The sequence below is a fragment of the Symphalangus syndactylus genome, chromosome 9 (assembly GCF_028878055.3).
Source record: "Symphalangus syndactylus isolate Jambi chromosome 9, NHGRI_mSymSyn1-v2.1_pri, whole genome shotgun sequence".
Taxonomy (NCBI): Eukaryota; Metazoa; Chordata; class Mammalia; order Primates; family Hylobatidae; genus Symphalangus; species Symphalangus syndactylus.
In genome coordinates this window covers 111,154,164-111,177,269 of record NC_072431.2, presented here as the reverse complement: position 1 = coordinate 111,177,269, position 23,106 = coordinate 111,154,164, and the positions used below count along the sequence as shown (strand labels likewise).

At 43.7% G+C, this 23,106-nt stretch overlaps 1 protein-coding gene across 5 annotated transcripts in view; it reads left to right on the top strand.

Annotated features, from left to right (window-relative positions):
- Positions 1 to 23,106, top strand: part of NFX1 (nuclear transcription factor, X-box binding 1) — a 91,344-nt gene that overhangs the window by 38,680 nt on the left and 29,558 nt on the right. For 2 of the 5 annotated variants that reach the window (XM_063609052.1, XM_055293974.2), the window contains exons 10-13: positions 7,447 to 7,544; positions 11,355 to 11,385; positions 18,056 to 18,135; positions 22,862 to 22,970. In XM_063609052.1, the coding sequence (XP_063465122.1) occupies positions 7,447 to 7,544; positions 11,355 to 11,385; positions 18,056 to 18,135; positions 22,862 to 22,970 (318 nt within the window). Of the gene's footprint in view, positions 1 to 7,425; positions 7,545 to 11,354; positions 11,386 to 18,052; positions 18,136 to 22,861; positions 22,971 to 23,106 lie in introns of all 5 variants that reach the window. The other 3 variants (XM_055293972.2, XM_063609050.1, XM_063609051.1) reach the window with 3 other exon arrangements.

Below are 23,106 nucleotides of genomic sequence, written 5' to 3'. Positions count from 1 at the left end.
AAGAATTTCGTATATAATGACCAGAAATCCTACCCTGGCACTCACGTATCCTATTGGTGATGAGAGAAGAAGGAAATGTGAAATGGGTAATGCAAAGGGACTTGAGCAAGAGAAGGGTAGTAACTGGCAGTAACAGACCTTGGGATGGGACAAGACCAGGTTAAGGTATAAGAGGGTACCTGCTATACTTCAGCAGGTATCATGGAAAACCTTTAAGGAAATAGGCTGAGTTGACTGAGAAGCTCAGAGACAAGCCTATGGCTAGTGATAACAATGACTGTCAGGTTTGTTCAGACCTAGCTGATCTATAGAAAGCTCGCTTAGGTCTTTTGTATCTCACTCAGTAGGAAATTTCCATCCCAGAGGCACAGCTTCAGTATAAGAGACGGGGTAGAGTTCTACTTTAAGGATGGTAGCATGAGGAGCTCCCAAAGATCTGCTTCCCAGTAAAACAAACAAAGCTAGGGAAAACTATAAAAAAGCAACCATCAAGGCCGGGCATGGTGGCTCATACCTATAATCTCAGCACTTTGGGAGGCCAAGGTGGGAGAACTGCTTGAGTCCAGGACTTTGAGACCAGCCTGGGCAACATGGCGAGACCCTGTATGTACCAAAAAACATTTTTTATTTACCTGGGTATGGTGGCACATGCCTGTGGTCCCAGCTACTTGGGAGGCTGAGGCAAAAGGATCATTTGACCCTGGGATGTTGAGGCTACAGTGAGCCATGAATGCAGCACTGCACTCCAGCCGGGCTGACAGAGTGAGACCCTGTCTCAAAAAAAAAAAAAATGAACCATTTAAAGTTTCTGGAGGCTGGGTGCAGTGGCTCACACCTGTAATCTCCCATACTTTGGGAGGCTGAGGCGGGCAGATCACTTGAGATCAGGAGTTCAGGACTAGCCTGGCCAACATGATGAAACCCCATCTCTACTAAAAATACAAAAATTAGCCAGGGCTGGTGGCACATGCCTGTAATCCCAGCTACTCGGGAGGCTGAGGCGGGGGAATTGCTTGAACCTGGGGAGCAGCAGTTGCAGTGAACTCAGATCACGCCACTGCACTCCAGCCTGGGTGACAGAGTGAGACTCTGTCTCGAAAAAAAAAAAATGTCTCTAGAAATTGCCCTAAGAGCATACCTCAAATGAAGACATATTTATTCAACAAAATCTACTAAAACTCTGGTAAACAACAGCAAGAGTCTGTGGCATTGAGCCCTAGCCAGTTCCTTCCTCCTCCCCTCAGCTCAGCTTGACAGATCTCCACTCAGGATAAGTGTGGACAAGAAGATGGGGCTTCTTCTCCCCTCAGCCCCCAGTCAGGTTTACCATATCTCACTGGGAAGGCCACATTGTCAACATTTCTCTTCCGCTCCAACTCCAAGTTGAAGAGGCTGAAATTCTGGTGAGTGCAGCTGAGAGGTTAGGGCTCCCTTTCTCCACCAAGCTCCCACTTACAGAATGGAGGCTCCATCCCATTTGCAGCAGAATACTGGAGCCCTAATCGTCCTCACCCCAGCTCACTTGTAGGGCGGAGGTTCCACTGAGAGAAGCAAGCCAAGAAGGCAAGAGGCTGCTATCCCACCCAACACCCAGAGTAGTGCCTCAGAGACCTTTCCCAGGGGGAGAGAGAGTTCATAACAAAAGAGAGCTCCGAAGTACTCTCCAAAGGAACTGACTTTATTTGAAACAGTGTGGGGAAGTACAGGCCCAAGGACACTTTAGAAAATGATAACATACCTTAATAAAGAACAGTAACTAAACTGTAGGCCATCTAGTTCATCAGAGAGAATCACGGAAAGGTAGCTAAGAGGAGCCCTCTTCGGGTCAGAACAAATCTCAAAGACACAGCAAAGACTATTCCTGCCCAAATTTAATTGGATCAGACTGCTGAGCAATTGATGCCCTGGAACATTGTCAAAAACAATAGAACTACAATTAATGGATCCTCGAGGCTGAGTGTAATCCAAATAAAGCACACGGTTTAACAGAGAGATCAGGAATCAAGACAAAGAGAGCCCTGCTTGAAACGACTGTCATTCCAGGGTCAGTTTGTACCCCTAAGGCTGTGCCATCCAAAGAGTGACACCAGTGGCTTCATACTGTAGGGAAAATAGACTTCACTGAAATAGTATAGCCAAGTCACAAAACAAATAAATAAGCAGCCACAACAAAAACAAGCTGTGGAGAGGGGAAGCAGTATCCAGAGTTGCTATATAGCTAAAATGTCTAGTTTCCAATAAAAAGTATGAAATGTGCAAAGAAACAGGGAAAAAACAGGCAACAGAAACTGCCTGTGAGAGTGATCAGATGTCAGATTTTAAAAAGACTGTAGGATAATCGTAATAAATATGTTCAAAGAACTGGGCCAGGCATGGTGGCTCATGCCTGTAATCCCAGCACTTTGGGAGGCTGAGGCAGGAGGATCATGAGGTCAGGAGTTCAAGACCAGCCTGGCCGACATGGTGAAACCCCGTCTCTACTAAAAATACAAAAATTAGCTGGGCATGTTGGTATGCGCCTGTGGTCCCAGCTGCTCCAGCGGCTGAGGCAGGAGAATCACTTGAACCCAGGAGGCAGAGGTTGCAGTGAGCCACGATTGCGCCACTGCACTACAGCCTGGGCAACAGAGCAAGACTTCGTCTCAAAAAAAAAAAAAAAAAAAAAAACCAAATAAATAAATATCTTCAAAGAATTGAAGGGAAACCATACTTAAAGAGGTAAAGAAAGGTGCGAAGATGATGTCTTATCAAATAGAGAATATCGATAAAGAGGTAGAAACTAGTTTTTAAAAAGGCCCAAATGGAAATTCTGAAGTTTAAAAGTAGGATAACTGAAATGCAAAATTCATTAGGCTGGGTACGGTGGCTCATGCCTGAATCTCAGTGCTTTGAGAGGTGGAGGCAGGAGAATTGCTTAAGCCCAGGAGTTGAAGACCAGCCTGAGCACGTAGTGAGACCCTATCTCTACAAAAAATTTTGAAAACTTAGGCCAGGCACAGTGGCTCACGCCTGTAATCCCAGCACTTTGGGAGGCTGAGGCAGGCAATCACTTGAGATCAGGAGTTTGAGATCAGCCTGGCCAACATGGCGAAATCTCATCTCTACTAAAAATATAAAAATTAGCTGGGCATGGTGGCGCACGCCTGTAATCCTGGCTATTTGGAAGGCTGAGGCAGGAGAATCGCTTGAACCCAGTAGACAGAGGTTGCAGTGAGCCGAGATCGCACCACTGTACTCCAGCCTGGATGAGGGAGTAAGACTCCATCTCAAAAAAAAAAAATTAAATTTAGCTGGGCATGGTGGCACACACCTGTGATCCCAGCTACTCAGGAGACTGAAGTGGGAGGATTGCTTGAGCCCAAGAGGTCGAGGTTGCCTGGGCAACAAAGCAAGACTCTTTCTCAAAGGAAGAAGAAAACTTCATTAAAGGGGCTCAATAGTAGATTTGAGTTGGCAGTAGAAACAATCAGTGAGCATGAAAATAGATTGAAAGAGATTCAGTCAGGCACGGTGGCTCATGCCTGTAATCCCAGCACTTTGGGAGGCTGAGATAGGTGGATCACGAGGTCAGGAGATCGAGACCATCCTGGCTAACTTGGTGAAACCCCGTCTCTACTAAATATACAAAAAAAAATTAGCCGGGTGTGGTGGCAGGCACCCGTAGTCCCAGCTACTCAGGAGGCTGAGGCAGGAGAATGACATGAACCCTGCAGGTGGAGCTTGCAGTGAGCCGAGATTGCGTCACTTCACTCCAGCCTGGGCGACAGAGTGAGACTCCATCTCAAAAAAAAAAAAAAAGAAAGAAAAAGATTATATAACCCAATGGACAGAGAGAAAATATAATGAAGGCAAATGAACAAAGCCTCAGAAATGCAGGACACGTTTAACTGTATCAGTGTACACGTAATTGGAATATGAGGAGGAGAGTAGAAAGAAGCAGAAAAATATTTAATGAAATAATGGATAAAAACTTTCAAATGTATTGAAAAACACTACACATCCAGGAAACTCAGTAAACTCCAGGTAGGAAAGAGATCCACACCTAGACACATAATAAAAATGCTAAAAGTTAATGATAAGGAGAAAGTCTTGAAAGCAACAAGAGAAAAATGACTTATCACATACAAGGGAACCTCTGTAAGCTTAACAGTGGACGTCTCATCAGAAACAATGGAGAACACATCACAACCAGAAGGCAGTAGGATGACACATTCAAAGTGCTGAAAGAAAACTGGCAACTGGCCAGGTGTGGCTCATGCCTGTAATCCCAGCACTTTGAGAGGCCGAGGCGGGCGGATCACGAGGTCAGGATATCGAGACCATCTTGGCTAACACGGTGAAACCTTGTCTCTACTAAAAAATACAAAAAATTAGCCGGGCATGGTGGCGGGCACCTGTAGTCCCAGCTACTCGGGATGCTGAGGCAGGAGAGTGGCGTGAACCCGGGAGGCGTAGCTTGCAGTGAGCCGAGATTGTGCCACTGCACTCCAGCCTGGGCAACAGAGAGAGACTCTGTCTCAAAAAAAAAAAAAAAAAAAAAAAAGAAAAAGAAAAAGAAAACTGTCAACCAAGAATCTTACATCTCACGAAACTAACTTTAGAAAATGAAGATAAAAACAAAATTTATTGCTAGCAGGCAGACTTGCCTTACAATAAGTACTAAAAGAAATTCTTCAGGCTATAAGCAAGTAAACCCAAATAGAATTTCAAATCCACATGAAAAAACAAAGAGCACTAGTAAAGATGATTATGTAATTATAACAGGCAGTATAAATGCATATTTCTTCTTCTCAACTGATTTAAAAAACAACTGTATAAAATAATATGTATCTAATTATATTTTAGGCCTATAACCTGTAGAAGTATATTTGATAATTATAGCATAAAGGAGATAGATGGGATCAAAGTTGTGTTAGAATAAGAAAATGATACCAGATCACAACTCAAACCTACAGGAACAAATGAGGGATGCCATAAGTGGTAAATTTTGTGTAAGAGGAGGGCTACGCGCAGTGACTCACACCTGTAATCCCAGCTCTTTGGGAGGCCAAGGTGGGCGGATCATTTGATGTCAGGAGTTCAAGACCAGCCTGACCAACATGGTGAAACTCCATTTCTACTAAAAATACAAAAATTAGTGTGGTGTGGTGGCACATGCCTGTGATCCCAGCTACTCAGGAGGCTGAGGCACAAAAATTGTTTGAATTCAGGAGGCAGAGGCTGCAGTGAGCCAAGATCATGCCACTGCACTCCAGCCTGGGCAACAGAGCAAGCCTCTTTTATAAAAAAAAAAAAAAAAAAAAAAAGGCTGGGCACTGTAGCTGTCACCTGTAATCCCAGCTACTCAGGAGGCTGAGGTGGGAGGATCACTTGAGGCTAGGAGTTCAAGGCCAGCCTGGGCAACGTAGTGAGATTTAATCCCTAAAAGAAATTTGTAAAATTACCCAGACATGGTGGTATGTGCCTGTAGTCCCACCTACTCGAGAGGCTAAAGTGGGAGGATCACTTGAGGCCAAGAGTTCAAGACTGCAGTCAGCTATGATCATGCCACTGCATTCCAGCCTGAGTGACAAGAGTGAGACCCTGTCTCCAAAAATTAATAAAGCTATATATACATTTGTTATCTTTTTCAGCTTCTTTAATAGATATAACATTATATAAAGTTATAACAAAGTAGTATTGGGTTTATAACATGTAGATGTGATGTGTATAACAATAACTGCACAAAAGGGGAGAAGAATAGAGCTGTGTAAGGGTAAACCTTCTGTATCTTACTGGAGTTAGTATAAATCTGAAGTAGATTCTGATAAGATGTATATGGTAAGCCCTAGAGGGACCATTAAGAAAATAACTCAAAAAATGTAGTGAAAAGTATAATTAAAGGAATTACACTATAAAAAATATTAACAAAATGCAAAAGAAAATAGGAAAGGAGTATTAGAATAACAAAAAAAGACATGAGACTTATAGAAAACTAAAAAAGACGAACATAAATCCAGCTATAACAGTAACATTAAATGTGAATGGATTAAGCAAAAGCAGAGATTTTTGAGTTTTGATTTATTTATTTTTTATAGAGGTGGAATCTCACTCTGTTTCCCAGGCTGATCCCGAACTCCTGGGCTCAAGCAGTCCTCCCACCTTGGCTTCTCAAAGTGCTAGGATTACAGGCATGAGCCACTGCACCCAGCCAAAAGCAGAAATTTTTTAGACTGGGTTTAAAAAACAAGATCCAACTCTATGCTCTCTTGAGATGGAGTCTTGCTCTGTTGCCCAGGCTGGAGTACAGTGGCATGATCTTGGCTCACTGCAACCTCCGCCTCCCAGGTTCAAGCGATTCTCCTGCCTCAGCCTTCTGAGTCGCCGGGATTACAGGTGGGCGCCACCACGCCTGGCTAATTTTTTTGTATTTTTAGTAGAGACAGAGTTTCACCATGTTGGTCAGGCTGGTCTCAAACTCCTGACCTCATGATCTGCCCACCTCGGCCTCCCAAAGTGCTGGGATTACAGGCGTGAGCCACCGCACCAGGCCATGGAGACAATCTTTATAGTCAAAGATACAATGAGGCTGAAAGTTAAAGAATAGAAAAAGTACACCATGTAAACAGTAGCCATAAGACACTCCAGGTGATCCCCATAGGATCCTGGAAACAGGACTTGTCCTAAACCTAGTTTAGCAGCATGGATGCAGGCACCACCAGACATTCACAGAACTCTAGTCAGTCAGACTGTGGATCATGGCTTCTGATTATTTATAATCCCCAGATGACTTTCAGAGTCGAGAGCATTCCACTAAAGTCATCCATGGCTACAATTTTAAGGAGATTCAAGTCTACACTGGAGATGTGGGGCCTAAGGAAAAAGAAGATTTATTCTGCGTTTTTGTTATTTGTTTTGAAACAGGGTCTTGCTCTGTCACCTAGACTGGAGTTCAGTGGTGCGATCACAGTTCACTATAGCGTCAATCTCCCGTGCTCAGGAGATTTTCCCACCTCAGACTTCTGAGTAGCTGGGACTGTAGGCCTGCATCACCACTCCTGGCTAATTTCTTGTTTTTGTGCCTTTTTTTTTGGTAGACACAGGGTTTCACCATGTTCCCAGGTGATCTCGAACTCCTGGGGTCAAGCGATCCTCCCACCTCAGCCTCTCAAAGTGCTGGAATTATAGGCATGAGCCACCACACGTGGCCTTTTTTTGACTTAGGCAAAACGTCGTATACTTTAAAGCATATTCCAGTGTCTAATGCTGGGCCCTGAAATTGTCAGAAAAGGCCCAGTCTGCCAGATGAAGGGAAGATAGCAAAGAAGCATTGACTGCATACTTCCCTCAACTCTGATTCTGGAGTTGCAGGGCATGGAGGGGAAGACCAGTGTGTCTAGCAAATTTGGGAGTATGAAAATGAGTAGTTGCAATTTTCATTTCCAGCTCTTTTCGTTTTTATTAAAGATTTCATTCATACCTGTGAAAAGCTCTGCCATGAAGGAGACTGTGGACCATGCTCTCGCACATCAGTTATTTCCTGCAGATGCTCTTTCAGAACAAAGGTAAATCCTAAACAATGCTAGAGTTGTTGCCATCAATGTTTTCTTTAAAATGGTGATTATGGGAGGGGAGGAATCAAAATAACCTCAGTAGAATAGGTATGGAAAGTGGTTGTGGCGCTCAAGGTCCAAAGGCCTGTAGTGGGATAAGGCAAATGTACAGATCACTCTACCAAATACAGGTGTGATAGCCTGAAAAGAGGAACAGTAGCACTGTTGCAAGGAGTCAGCCAACTAAGAAGTTAGAGGAAACACAGTCCATATGACCACCCACTTGTGGTACCAACTTTTGATACCAATTGAAAGTTCAGTGGTCCCTAAGACCACCTGCGAGGCTTGATAATTTGATATAAGGACTTACTGAACTTGCTGATGGTTACACTCATGGTTAGAGGTTTACTACAAGGAGGTTACAGTTTTATTACAAGGAAAAGGATACAGATTAAATCAGCCAAGGGAAGAAGTATGTAGGACAAAGTCCAAAAAAGTACCAAAGATGGAACTTCATTTGTCCTTTCCCTGTGGAGTCAGGAAAGTATTATTCTCTCCGTGTCAGTGTGTGACAGCATACATGGAGTATTGCCAACCAGGAAAGTTCACCGAGGCCTGTGTGTTCAGTTTTTATTGGTGCTCTATTGTGCAATCATAGTTGACTGCCCATGTGGCTAATCTCAGTCTCCAGTCTCTCCAGAGGTCTACTGATACCATGTGACCCAAAGCCCCTGCCCTAAAACTATCCAGTGTGGCCAGCCTGCTCCTAAATCATGTAATTGGACTATCCAGTGACTCAAGACTCCAGGCAAACAATGACACTTCTGTCAGGCATGGCATTCCACTAGGCTTAGAGATTACCTCTCAGAAGCCAAGTGCAAAGGCCAGACTCTCTTTAAGTAAGGTTTAATTCTTCACTATACATCTGTTTTGTCAGTTTCTACTTTCTGGTGAAAGCCAGGATAGTTTTTATTTTTCTTTTTTTTTTAATTTTATTTATTTATTTATTTTGAGACAGAGTCTCACTCTATCACCCAGGATGAAGTGCAGAGGCGCAGTCTCGGCTCACTGCAGCCTCCACCTCCCAGGTTCAAGTGATTCTTATGCCTTAGCCTCTGGAGTAGCTGAAATTACAGGTACACGCCATCACACCCAGCTAATTTTTGTATTTTTAGTAGAGACGGGATTTTGCCATGTTGGCCAGGCTGGTCTCAAACTCCTGACCTCAAGTGATCCTCCTGCCTCAGCCTCCCAAAGTGCTGGGAGTACAGGTGTGTGCCACCACACCTGGCTAATTTTTGTATTTTTAGTAGAGGTGGGGTTTCACCATGTTGGCCAGGCTCATCTTGAACTCTTGACCTCAAGTAATGTACCCGCCTCAGCCTCCCAAAATGCTGGGATTACAGATGTGAGCCACTGTGCCCAGCCTACCTTGGATAGTTTTCATCAGACTTTATGTTATAAAAAGTCTTCGGGCGATTCAGCTTGGGGAACACACTGAGTGTTGATTTATCCTGCTCTTTGACCTCCCTAGTCATTTCAGTGTATATCAACATTTGTCCCAGCAGAGTACAAGCCAGGGTGGAGACAGAATTGTGAACCGCTGGTTCTGTTAAACACAATCCAGGGTCTGGCAGCATCTGACTTGCAAATAATTCTGAGGATATAGTCCATAAATTGGAAGCTAGTTTAATAGGAAAACTTCAGAAAAAAAGGGAAAAGTAGTATAATTTACATGTTACAAAAGTTGTGTAATCATATGTGGGTTTTTTCCTGAAAGAAATTACAATATACATAGGATACTAGAGGCATTTTGAATGTCAGGTATGGGACCACTTTTGTACTTTGCAAATACTGTATTAAAGACTGTGAGATGCTGTGATTTGGCAATCATAAATTTAGTAATGCCCAGAGATGCTCTTTGTGATCTTTGTGACTGAAAATTGTAAGCAGGGTTGGGACATGTAAGCCGGAAGTGGCTGCTGTCAGTTTTCTTCATTCTCCCACAATCCCTTTTTCTATCTCTACGTTTTCTTGCTTCTCATTGACTCTTTGTCCTCACTCCCTCTAATAGTAGAATCCATGGCAGTGAGTGTATTCTTGAAAAGCTATGTGTAAGTTGAATTTTTGCAAGTAGAAGTCCTTAAATTGCAGGAGGAGCTCACTGTCAATACAAACTCTGTTAAACCTGTTTGACAAAGTAAAAAAAAACACTCTTCAAAAAGCTGATAATTGGCTGGGCGTGGTGGCTCACGCCTGTAATCCCAGCACTTTGGGAGGCCAAGGTGGGTGGATCACGAGGTCAGGAGATTGAGACCATGGTGAAACCCCGTCTCTACTAAAAATACAAAAGATTAGCTGGGCAGGGTGGTGGGGGCCTGTAGTCCCAGCTACTCAGGAGGCTGAGGCAGGAGAATGGTGTGAACCCAGGAGGCGGAGCTTGCAGTGAACCGAGATTGCGCCACTGCACTCCAGCCTGGGTTACAGAGTGAGACTGTCTCAAAAAAATAAAATTAAAAAAAAAAGCTAATAATTATCACCTCATTGTTTAACTAGATTTTTCATGAATATGGATTTTTCATGACATGGTTTTTGTAATGGAATGGACTTTTCCACAGAAGTGAGTTTTCTAGGTAAATAAAACATTTCTTAAAACTTCAAAGATTGTTTTCATTTCATCACTTTGGTGGGACTCTGATAAATGTATGCTGTGTCTATGTCTTCATAAAGCATGCTATATTTAAGTCTTTATGGTAATTCACGTGCAGGAATTTATGGGATTTCTGCCTTTCCTGACATTTGTAGATAACCACTCCTGCATATCATTTCTTCTGTATAATCCAGTGTTCACTGATGGGAGCATTAACTCAGTTTCATGAGTCACTTTTGCTTTATATCTGTAGAGAGCATATAGGGAACTTTTTCGTATCATCAATCCCAGGCACCTCATTTTTTATCTGAAATGTATATTTTCCAGCCAAGAACCTTTTATTACTTAGACCTCTTCACATCTGTTATCAACTCCAGTAGCTGCCTTTTTTTTTTTTTTTTTCCAGGATAATTTTTACTAAGAGGGGACTTTTAAAGTCACTTTTCTCATTTCTGAGTACATGGCAACCTGTAAATGACATCAAAGCCAAAATCAGATGTAGAAGACGGGCAGCTAGCCAGACTCATTCTACCCCAAGTGACTGACTTGCTTCCCACACACCAGCATCACTACACACGTTTTTTAGGATCATGCCTCAGTAAAATTACATGATAGACCTTTTAGACCACTCATATGTAATGGAAACCACAGTAATAAAACTTTAGAGGCCAAACCGAAGATCCTGCTTTATTTCACTTTGCTATAGTTTGGTGATATTACCAGGTGTGCTCTGAAGTATATAGAGCCGTTTGTCCCTGCATTAAATGGTACGGATTGTTATCTGTTTTCAATTCTTATATCTGCTTTTTATGGCTTTTTCTGTCTGTATCCTTGTTAGGTGATGACTTCTCTTTCCTTTGCATACCTTTAGCAGCCCCTCTTTCTATTCAGATTTTGCAATTATTAGTCTACTGTGAATTTGGAGACCAGACCACAAGGATTGTTAGAATTGTATTTTCGTGAAAAGTCTGTAAGCCTGGAGTTCTCTTGTGAGTAAAGCTCATTCATATGGGGATTAGGCTTGCTCCAGACATGGCAAGTGAAATTGGTGAATAAGTGACTATCAGAGAAGTACAGGATATTTGGGTTATTGTTACCTTTGGCATTATATTATAGCTGTATTATTTTAATTATTCCTAAAGTAGTTACCATTTCTTTTTCTTTTTCCATAGGAGCTTCCATGTACCAGTCTCAAAAGTGAAGGTATGACTGGGGTGGGGCATGAGGGAATTTTTGGGGTGAAAGTGTCGTCACTTGGCTGGGCGCGGTGGCTCACGCTTGTAATCCCAGCACTTTGGGAGGCCGAGGCGGGCGGATCATGAGGTCAGGAGATCGAGACCATGGTGAAACCCTGTCTCTACTAAAAATACAAAAAAAAATTAGCCGGGCGTGGTGGCGGGCGCCTGTAGTCCCAGCTACTCGGAGAGGCTGAGGCAGGAGAATGGCGTGAACCCGGGAGGCGGAACTTGCAGTGAGCCGAGATTGCGCCACTGCATTCCAGCCTGGGCGACAGAGCGAGACTCCGTCTCAAAAAAAAAAAAAAAGAAAAAGAAAAAAGAAAGTGTCGTCACTCTGCATCTTGTTAGGGAGCTGGGTGGGTTATATATTTGTCAAAATTCAGTGAAGGCATACTTAAGATTTGTGGTATAACTTTCACCTCAAAAGGAAAAAATTATAAATTCTAATTGATGAAATGCTGAAAAATATAAGCTAAGTGTACTCATGTCTACAGCTTGCTTTGAAATGCATTAAAAAAGAAAATTAGTGTGTAGGTAGAAGAATGGATATGTATATGAAAAAGTATGTTAATGGTAGAATCTAGATATGGGCATATGGATGTTCACTGTAAAATAGTTTGAACTTTTTTTCTTTTTTCTTTTGAGACGGAGTCTCGCTCTTTTGCCCAGGCCAGAGTGCAGCGGCGCGATTTCGGCTCACTGCAACCTCCACCTCCCAGGTTCAAGTGATTCCCCTGCCTCAGCCTCCCAAGTAGCTGGGATTACAGGTGCCCACCACTACACCTGGCTGATTTTTTTATTTTTGGTAGAGATGGGATTTCACCGTGTTGGCCAGGCTGGTCTCTAACTCTTGACCTCAAGTGATCCACCCGCCTCGGCCTCCCAAAGTGCTGGGATTACAGGTGTGAGTCACTGCACCTGGCCTCGATTCCTGTTTTTATAACCGTCACATACTGTTGTTGATGCCACTTTAAAACCTTTTTGGAAAAGTGATGAAAGATAAGGGTATGCAAAATAAAAGGTCTTATTGTAGTCAGAAAGAAAGCTGTATTGGTTAGGAAGCTTCTGGATGCAGGTAACAAAACCCAAGAAAAAGTGACTTTTACGATAAGGGTGTTTACTACCACACCTAATGGGAAATCTGGTGGCAGAGCAAGTCCAAGATTGGTTAATTTTAAGCTCAGTGATTTTGAAGACTTCAATTTGGCGTCTCTGTGGTTTTCTTGATTTTTTCCTTGTGGGTATGTTAGCTGCTGCAACTTCACACATTTGGTCTCTGCCCAACAACATCTAAACAAAATCCATGAGGAGAGTGTTGATCTTCTCTTCCTATGTAAGAGCAAGGAAAATAGTCCTGAAAGGTTCTCAATACACTTTGTGTCCAGTGCTTCTGCCTAAACCTGTCACTAGCAAAGTGAATGGAATTATCATGGTGGGTAAAGCTACACAACATCCACCCCTGGAACTGAGGAGCACACTGGCCCCCAATTTCTGGACAAAATTAAGGTTGTCTTTGCCTGAAAGAGAAGAGTGGCTGTTTAGGAGGTACCCAGCAATATCTGCCTCAAAACCGTATTTAAACTTTTGGTTCAGTGTGCCATCTGTATCAAGGAAAAAAAATTTGGTTATTAAAAACATAATTTGGGGCCGGGCGCGGTGGCTCATGCTTGTAATCCCAGCACTTTGGGAGGCCAAGGCAAGCGGGTCACGAGGTCAGGAGATCGAGACCACAGTGAAACCCCGTCTCTACTAAAAATACAAAAAAAATTAGCCAGGTGTGGTGGCGGGCGCCTGTAGTCCCAGCTACTCGGAGAGGCTGAGGCAAGAGAATGGCGTGAACCCAGGAGGCAGAGCTTGCCGTGAGCCGAGATCGCGCCACTGCACTCCAGCCTGGGCAACAGAGCGAGACTCCGTCTCAAAAAAATAAAAAATAATAAAAAAAAAATAAAAAACAAAACATAATTTGGGTCCAGGCCTGGTGGCTCATGCCTGTAATCCCAGCACTTTGGGAGGCCAAGGCGGGCGGATCACCTGAGGTCAGGAGTTCAAGGCCAGCCTAGCCAACATGGTGAAACCTCATCTCTACTAAAAATACAAAAATTAGCCAAGTATGGTGGCGCACGCCTGTAATCCCAGCTACTCAGGAGGCTGAGGCAGGAGAATCATTTGAACTCAGGAGACAGAGGTTGCAGTGAACTGAGATCACACCATTGCACTCCAGCCTGAGTGACAGAGTGAGACTCCGTATCAAAAAAGAAACAAGAAAAACATAATTTGGGCCTGATGCAGTGGCTCACATCTGTAATCCTTATGCTTTGGGAGGCCAGGGCTGGGGGATCACTTAAAGCCAGGAGTTCAAGACCAGCCTGGCAACATAGTGAGACACTGTCTCTGCAAAAAAATTTTTAAAGTTAGCCAGGCATAGTGGCATGTGCCTGTAGTCCTAGATACTCAGGAGGCTGAGGCAGAGGATTGCTTGAGTCCAGGAGTTTGAGGTTGCAGTGAGCTGTGATTGTGCCATTACACTCTAGCCTGGTGACAGAGCAAGACCCTATCTCTAAAACAATAAAACAAAATAATAAAAACATAATTTGAAAAAATAAAAAATTAATACACTTACGAAGTTTAAAAAAAAAACAGTATGAAGTGAAAGATGAAAATTTGCCCTCTAATAGTAGTTTGTTAGAGTTTCAGATCTTTTTCCCTATTCATACAGATGTATAAACATGCCAGCATAGTTTTGTTTTTCCCCTAGATTTAGGCTCATACTAAAGATACTGTCTGCAGCTTATTTTCCCTCACTAATATCTCAAAGACGTATTTCCATGTCAGTATGCATAACTCTTGTTCTTGCAGAGTATTCCGTATGTGGATCTACCATGTCATAGTTCACCATGGCCCTTTTGGTGGTCATTTAGGTTGTCTCCAATTTTTCCCCATTATTAATAAGCAGGAACCGTTCTGTCCCACTTTTTATAACTTTATGATGCAAAATTTCAACCATATGTGAAAGTGGAGAAACTGGTATAATGAATCCCCACGTACCTATGACCTGTCATCATCAGTTGTCAACATTTTGCCTCTCTTGTTTTCATCCATCCCTCCTTCCCTACATTTTATTTATGCTAAAGTACTTTGAAAACAAGTCTCAAATATCATTTCACCCATAAATACTTCAGTGGTTAGCCCACTTTTTTTAGTTGAAATTCACATAACATAATTAACCATTTTAAATGTACAGTTCAGTGGCACTTAGTTCTCTCACAATCTAGTTCCAAAATATTTTCTCTATCTTACATTTTTCTTTTTCTTCTCCTTTATTTCTTTATCTTTTTTTTTTTTTTTTCTTGAGACGGAGTTTTGCTCTTGTTGCCCAGGCTGGAGTGCAGTGCTGCAATCTCGGCTCACTGCAACCTCCACCTCCTGGGCTCAAGCAATTCTCCTGTCTTAGCCTCCTGAATAGCTGGGATTACAGGCACCCACCACCATGCCTGGCTAATTTTTTTGTATTTTTAGTAGAGATGGGGTTTCACCATGTTGCCCAGGCTGGTCTCGAACTCCTGGCCTCATGTAATCCACTTGCCTCAGCCTCCTACAGTGCTGGGATTACAGGCATCAGCCACCGTGCCCGGCCTTCTTTTAAATTTTATTTTAAAAATATGTTGAGACAGGGTCTCACTTTGTTGACCAGGCTGGTCTTGAATGCTTGGTCTCAACACGTTGACCTCCCAAAGTGCTGGGGAAAAACATTTTTATCACCCTGAAAGGAAGCCCTGTATTAATTAAGCATTTACTCCCCACTCAGTCCTCCCCCTGGTAACCACTGATCTGCTTTCTATCTGTATGGATTTACTATTTTCGAATACTTCATCTAAATGGAGTCACAATATATATTCTTTTGTGCCTTGCTTCTTTCACTTAGCATGTTTTCTAAGTTTATCATACTTTAGTATATATCAGCACTTCATTCCTTTTTATGATTGAATAATAATTCATTTTATGAATATACATTTTATCCATTCACTGGTTGATGGATATTAGAATTGTTTCTACTTTTTGGCTATTGTGAATAGTGCTGTTATGAACATTTGTATACAAGTTTTTGTTTGAATACCTATTTTCATTTCTTTGGGGTATATACCTAGGAGTAGAATTGCTGGATCCGATGGTAATCTTGTGTTTAATTTTTTTGAAAAACTGCCATTCTGTTTTCCACAGTGGCTACACCATTTTATATTCCTACCAGCAACATATGAGGGTTTCATTTTCTCCACGTCCTTGCCAATACTTGTTATTTTCTGGGTTTTTTTTGTTTTTGAGATGGAGTCCCACTCTGTTGCCCAGGCTGGAGTGCCGTGGCACAATCTCGGCTCACTGCAAGCTCTGCCTCCTGGGTTCACGCCATTCTCCTGCCTTAGCCTCCCGAGTAGCTGGGATTACAGGTGCCCGCCACCGCGCCCGGCTAATTTTTGTGTTTTTAGTAGAGACGGGGTTTTACCACGTTGGTCAGGCTGGTCTCGAACTCCTGACCTCTTGATCTGCCCGCCTCAGCCTCTCAAAGTGCTGGGATTACAGGCGTGAGCCACCGCACCCAGCCATTTTGGGGGCTTTTTAAATCATAGCCATCCTAGCGAAGTGATATATCACTACCACATGATGTGATGTCTCTGATATCTCAATGTTGGGTTTTAAAATCTATTTATTGTTTGAGACAGGGTCTGTCTCTGTCGCCTTGACTGGAGTGCAGTGGCAGATCACAGCTCACTGCAGCCTTGATCTCCTGGGCTCCAGTGGTCCTCCCACACCAGCCTCCCAAATAAATAGCTGGGACCACAGGCATGTGCCACCACATGCCCTTGGCTTAATTAACTTTTAATTAAGTTTTAAAAACTTAATTTTTAAAAGTTTTTGCAGGGCTGGGCGTGGCGGCTCATGCCTGTAATCCCAGCACTTTGGGAGGCCAAGGCAGGCAGATCACTTGAGGTCAGGAGTTCAAGACTAGCCTGGCCAACAAGGTGAAACCCCGTCTCTACTAAAAATACAAAAAATTAGCCAGCATGGTGGCAGGCACCTGTAATCCCAGCTACTCAGGAGGCTGAGGCAAGAGAATCGCTTGAACCCAGGAGGCAGAGGTTGCAGTGAGCAAGTTCTTGTAGAGACAGGGTCTCATTATGTTGCCCAGGCTGGTCTCAAATTCCTGGGCTCGAGCAATCCTCCTGCCCTAGCCACACTTAAATTTTTGATAGAAACATACACTCAGCCAGCCTTCCATATCCACGGGTTCCATATCCATGGATTCAACCAACCACAGATTGAAAATATTCAAAGAAACAAATTACATCTGTACTGAACATGTACAAAATTTTTTCTCATCATTGTTTTCTAAACAGTACAGTATGACAACTATCTACATAGCATTTACATTATATTTGGTGTTATAAGTAATCTAGAGAAGATTTGAAGTATAAGGGAGGGTGTGCATAGGTTATATGCAAATATTATACCATTTTGTATAAGAGACTTCAATATCTGTGGATTTTGATATCCAAGGGAGGTCCTGGAATCAGTCCCCCATGGACTCCAAAAGTTTGTACACCCATCTACTAAGATGAGCATGCCTTTTTCTCCACACCTTAAACCCTACCATTGCTATTTTTTTTATTTTTTGACAGTTTTAAAGGTGAAAATTGATATTTTAATATGCATTTTCAGCTGGGCAGAGTGGCTTACACCTGTAACCCCAACATTTGGAAGGCCAAGATGGGAGGCTCATTTGAGCGCAGGAATTCGAGGTTACAGTGAGCTATGTTAATGCCACTGCACTCCAGCCTGGGTGACAGAAAGAGATCCTGTCTCTTTAAAAAAATAAAAATAATAATAATAAAAAAAAAACTGATGGCCGGGCATGGTGGCTCACACCTGTAATCCCAGCACTTTGGGAGGCCAAAGCAGGTGGATCACTGAGGTCAGGAGTTCAAGACCAGCCTGGCCAACATGACGAAACCCTGTCTCTACTAAAAATACAAAAATTAGCCGGGCGTGGTGGCACACACCTGTAATCCCAGCTACTCGGGAGGCTGAGGCAGGAGAATCGCTTGAACCTGGGAGGCGGAGGTTGCAGTGAGCCAAGATTGCACCACTGCACTTCAGCCTGGGCAATAGAGTGAGACTCTGTCTCAGAAAAAAAAAAGAAGAAAGCAAAAAGGCCAGGCGCAGTGGCTCACACCTGTAATCTCAGCACTTTGGGAGGCCATGGGAGGTGGATCACCTGAGATCAGGAGTTCAAGACCAGCTTGGACAACATGGTGAAACCCTGCCTCTACTAAAAATACAAAAATTAGCCGGCTGTGGTGGCAGGCACCTGTAAGCCCAGCTGCTTGGGAGACTGAGGCATGAGAATCACTTGAACCTGAGAGGTGGATGTTGCAGTGAGCCGAGATCATACCACTGCACTCCAGCCTGGGCAACAGAGAAAGACTCCATCTCAAAAAACAAAACAAAAAAAAACTGCATTTACATTATTACAGTTGTATTATTATTATTATATTCTTTGAGCCTATAGTTACTCAAATATTTGTTGAATGAATGTTCATATCCTTTGTCTGTTTTTTTTTCTTTTTAATTTGCCACAGCAGATGCTACATTTATGTGTGACAAGCGGTGTAACAAGAAACGGTTGTGTGGACGGCATAAATGTAATGAGATATGCTGTGTGGTAAGTGGACTTATTAGGCGTAATCATATTCCATTCATCCAGGGGCTGGGCTTCTGGAAGCCTGAGCCATGTGGAGAATGCAGCCCAGATTTAAAAGTCACTGGGACGGGCCCCTAAGCAGCAGTCAGAGAGCTCTCATAGTCCCCATAACCTCTCTGCAAAGAGATAGATTGGGCCTTTTTAGCCTCACCCAGGTCAAGAAGTCAGCCAGTGGCATCTGGTAGCAATGCAGAGGAAGAGAAAGAGGAAAGAGATCTCACACCCCAGAGCCCAAGACCCCTAGATGAGCACACAGTCTTCTGCAGAAGATTGTGTGTTGTCCCAACACAAACTGGCCTGGACTTAGCAACTCGGGCTTCAGGTTTCATGTACTGCTTAGGTCAGGTCAGTAGGAAAAATTATTAGGACATTTTTTAAAAAGATTTTTAAAAATAAATATTTAAAATATTTGCTTTTATGGAACTAATTAAATCACTAGCTAGCTATTTGTACTCTGTTATCTCATATACTCATATATAAAAAAGATAACATATATGTATGTTATATATGACATGATAACATGTATATATAAATGTGTATGTATGTATTAGTCCATTTTCACACTGCCAATAAAGACATACCCAAGACTAGGCAAGTTACAAAAGAAAGAGGATTAATGGATCTACAGTTCCAAGTGGCTGGGGAGGCCTCACAATCATGGTGGAAGGCAAGGAGGAGCAAGTCACATCTCACATGGATAGCAGCAGGCAGAGAAAGAGAGTTTGTCCAGGAAACGGCCTTAGAAAGCCATCAGATCTCATGAGACTTATTCACTATCACAAGAACAGCACAGGAAAGACCTGCCCCCACGATTCAATTACCTCCCACCAGGTCCCTCCCACAACATGTGGAAGTCAAGATGAGATTTGGGTGGGGACACAGCCAAACTATATCATTCCGCCCCGGCCCCTCCCAAATTTCATGTCCTCACATTTCAAAACCAATCATGCCTTTCCAACAGTCCCCCAAAGTCTTAACTCATTTCAGCATTAACTCAAAAGTCTATAGTCCAAAGTCTCATCCAAGACGAGGCAAGTCGCTTTGCCTATGAGCCTGTAAATTCAAAAGCAAATTAGTTACTTCCTAGGTCCAATGGGGGTACAGGCATTGGGTATATACAGCCATTCCAAATGGGAGAAGTTGGCCAAAACAAAGGGGCTACAGGCCCCATGCAAGTCCGAAATTTGGTGGGGCAGTCAAATCTTTTTTTTTTTTTTTTTTTTTGAGACGGAGTCTTGCTCTATCACCCAGGCTGGAGTGCAGTGGCCCGATCTCGGCTCACTGCAAGCTCCGCCTCCCGGGTTCACGCCATTCTCCTGCCTCAGCCTCTCCGAGTAGCTGGGACTACAGGCGCCCGCCACCACGCCCGGCTAATTTTTTTTTGTATTTTTAGTAGAGACGGGGTTTCACTGTGGTCTCGATCTCCTGACCTCGTGATCCATCCGCCTCGGCCTCCCAAAGTGCTGGGATTACAAGCGTGAGCCACCGCGCCCGGCCGGGGCAGTCAAATCTTAAAGCTACAAAATGCTCTCCTTTGACTCCATGTCTCACATCTAGGTCACGCTGATGCAAGAAGTGGGTTCCCATGGTCTTGGACAGCTCCGCCCATGTGGCTTTGCAGTGTACAGCCCCCCTACCAGCTGCTTTCACAGGCTGTCATTGAGTGTCTGTGGCTTTTCCAGCCACACAGTGCAAGCTGTCAGTGGATCTCCCATTCTGGGGTCTGGAGGACAGTGGCCCTCTTCTCACAGCTCTACTGGGTGGTGCCCCAGTAGGGACTCTGTGTGGGGACTGCAACCCCACATTTCCCTTCTGTACTGCCCTAGCAGAGGTTCTCCACGAGAGCCCCACCCCTGCAGCAAACTTCTGCCTGGACATCCAGGCATTTCCATACATCTTCTGAAACCTAGGCAGAGGTTTCCAACCTCAGTTATTGATCTCTGTGCACCCACAGGCTCAGCACCACATGGAAGCTGCCAAGGCTTGGTGCCTGCACTCTGAAGCCATGGCCCAAGCTCTGTGTTGGCCCCTTTCAGCTGCAGCTGGAGTGGCTGGGATGCAGGGCACCAAGTCCTGAGGCTGCATACAGCAGGGGGACCCTGGAGCCGGCCCCCAAAACCATTTTTTCCTCCTGGGCCTCCAGGCCTGTCATGGAAGGGGCTGCCATGAAGACCTCTGATGTGCTCTGGAGACATTTTCCCCATTGTCTTGGTGTTTTACATTTGGCTCCTCGTTACTTAGCAAATTTCTGCAGCCAGCTTGAATTTCTTCTCAGAAAATAGGATTTTCTTTTCTGTCACATTGTCAGGCTGCAAATTTTCCAAACTTTTATGTCTGTTTCCCTTTTAAAACTGAATGCCTTTAACAGCACCCAAGTCACCTCTTGAATGCTTTGCTACTTAGAAATTTCTTCCACCAGATACCCTTAATCATCTTTCTCAAGTTCAAAGTTCCACAGATCTCTAGGGCAGGGGCAAAATGTTGCCACTCTCTTTAATAAACAACAAGAGTCACCTTTGCTCCAGTTCCCAACAAGGTCCTTATCTCCATCTGAGACCACCTCTGCCTGGACATTATTGTCCATATCATTATCAGCATTTTGGGCAAAGCCATTCAGCAAGTCTCTAGGAAGTTCCAAACTTTCCCACATTCTCCTGTCTTCTTCTGAGCCCTCCAGACTGTTCCAACATGTGCCTGCTACCCAGTTCCAAAGTCACTTCCACATTTTCGGGTATCTTTTCAGCAGTGCCCCACTCTACTGGTACCAGTTTACTGTATTAGTCTGTTTTCACACTGCTGATAAAGACATATCCGAGACTGGGCAAGTTACAAAAGAAAGAGTTTTAATGGACTTACAGTTCGAAGTGGCTGGGGAGGCCTCACAATCATGGTGGGAGGCAAGGAGGAGCAAGTCACGTCTTAACATGGATGGCAGCAGGCAGAGAGAGCGAGCTTGTGCAGTGAAACTCGGCCTTATAAAGCCATTAGATCTCATGAGACTTATTCACTATCATGAGAACAGCAAGGGAAAGACCTCCCCCACCATGATTTAGTTAACTCCTACCAGGTCCTTCCTACAACATGTGGGAATTCAAGATAAGATTTGGGTGGAGACACAGCCAAACTGTATCAGTGTATATATACATAAACAAGATAACACAGTACCAATAGCAAGGTAGTATGTGTGTATGTGTGTATGTAACATACATAATTATTTTTTAAATTTATATATTTAAGTGAAGAGTGATGAATTGTGCAAGTGTTAGAAGGCTTAAAGACTTCCTCTTATTATAAAAAAATTTGCAGCCAGGCATGGTGGCTCACACCTGTAATTCCACTTTTGGAGGCCGAGGTGGGTGGATCTTGCTTGATCCAAGGAATTCAAGGCCAGCCTTGGCAACGTGGTAAAACCCCATCTCTACCAAAAATACAAAAATTAGCCAGTTTCGGCCGGGCACGGTGGCTCACACTTCTAATCCCAGCACTTTGGGAGGCCAAGGCGGGCGGATCACGAGGTCAGGAGATCGAGACCATGGTGAAACCCCGTCTCTACTAAAAAATACAAAAAATTAGCTGGGCGTGGTGGCGGGCACCTGTAGTCCCAGCTACTCGGAGAGGCTGAGGCAGGAGAATGGTGTGAACCCAGGAGGCGGAGCTTGCAGTGAGCCAAGATTGCGCCACTGCACTCCAGCCTGGGCGACAGAGCGAGATTCCGTCTCAAAAAAAAAAAAAAAAAAAATTAGCCCGTTTCATAACCTGGTCTCTAAATAAATAAATAGATTTAAATGTAAAAATAAGGCTGGACGCGGTGGCTCATGCCTGTAATCCCAGCACTTTGGGAAGCCAAGGTGGGCAGATCACTTGAGGTCAGGAGTTCCAGACCAGCCTGGCCAACATGGTGAAACCCTGTCTCTACTAGAAATACAAAACTTACCTGGACGTTGTGGGCACTTGTACTCCCAGCTACTCAGGAGGCTGAGGTAGGAGAATTGCTTGAACCCAGGAGGTGGAGGTTGCAGTGAGCCGAGATCGCACCACTGCATTCCAGCCTGGGCAACAGAGTGAGTCCCTGTCTCTCTCTCACACATACACACACACAATGTAAAAATAAAATACATTTTTTAAAAATTTCAAAGTGGCTCATGCCTGTATCCCCAGCACTTTGGGAGGCCAAGGCAGGCAGATCATGAGGTCAGGAGCTCGAGACCATCCTGGCTAACACAGTGAAACCTCATCTCTACTAAAAATACAAAAAAATTAGCCAGGCTTGGTGGCAGGCGCCTGTAGTCCCAGCTACTCAGGAGGCTGAGGCAGGAGAATGGTGTGAACCTGGGAGGCGGAGCTTGCAGTGAGCCAAGATTGTGCCACTGCACTCCAGCCTGGGCGACAGAGCGAGACTCCATCTCAAAAAATATATATGTATATATCAAATGTATGCAGAAGCAGAGAGACTAGTATAGAGAGTCCCATATACACAACATCCAGTTTCAGTATTGATCACCTCATGACGAATTTTGTTTTATCTTCATCCCCACCTACTCTCCCTTCTGTGGCTATTTTGAAGGTATTTCCAGACATCATTTTATCCATAAATGTGTAGAGCTTTGTTTTTATTAATCTTGTTGTTATTTATGGAAAATATAAAATGAAGACCATTTTATGAACAAATACAAATCTCTTTTCCCAGGATAAGGAGCACAAGTGTCCTTTGATTTGTGGGAGGAAACTCCGTTGTGGCCTTCATAGGTGTGAAGAACCTTGTCATCGTGGAAACTGCCAGACATGCTGGCAAGCCAGTGAGTGTCTTTACTGTATAGTTTATTAGAAGAGTTTTTTAGAAATTCAGACATAATATACTTTGAGAGATTGACTTACTTAGAATCGTATGGATTCTTGAACTAAGCCTTCGTATTTCCAATATGTTGAGACTTT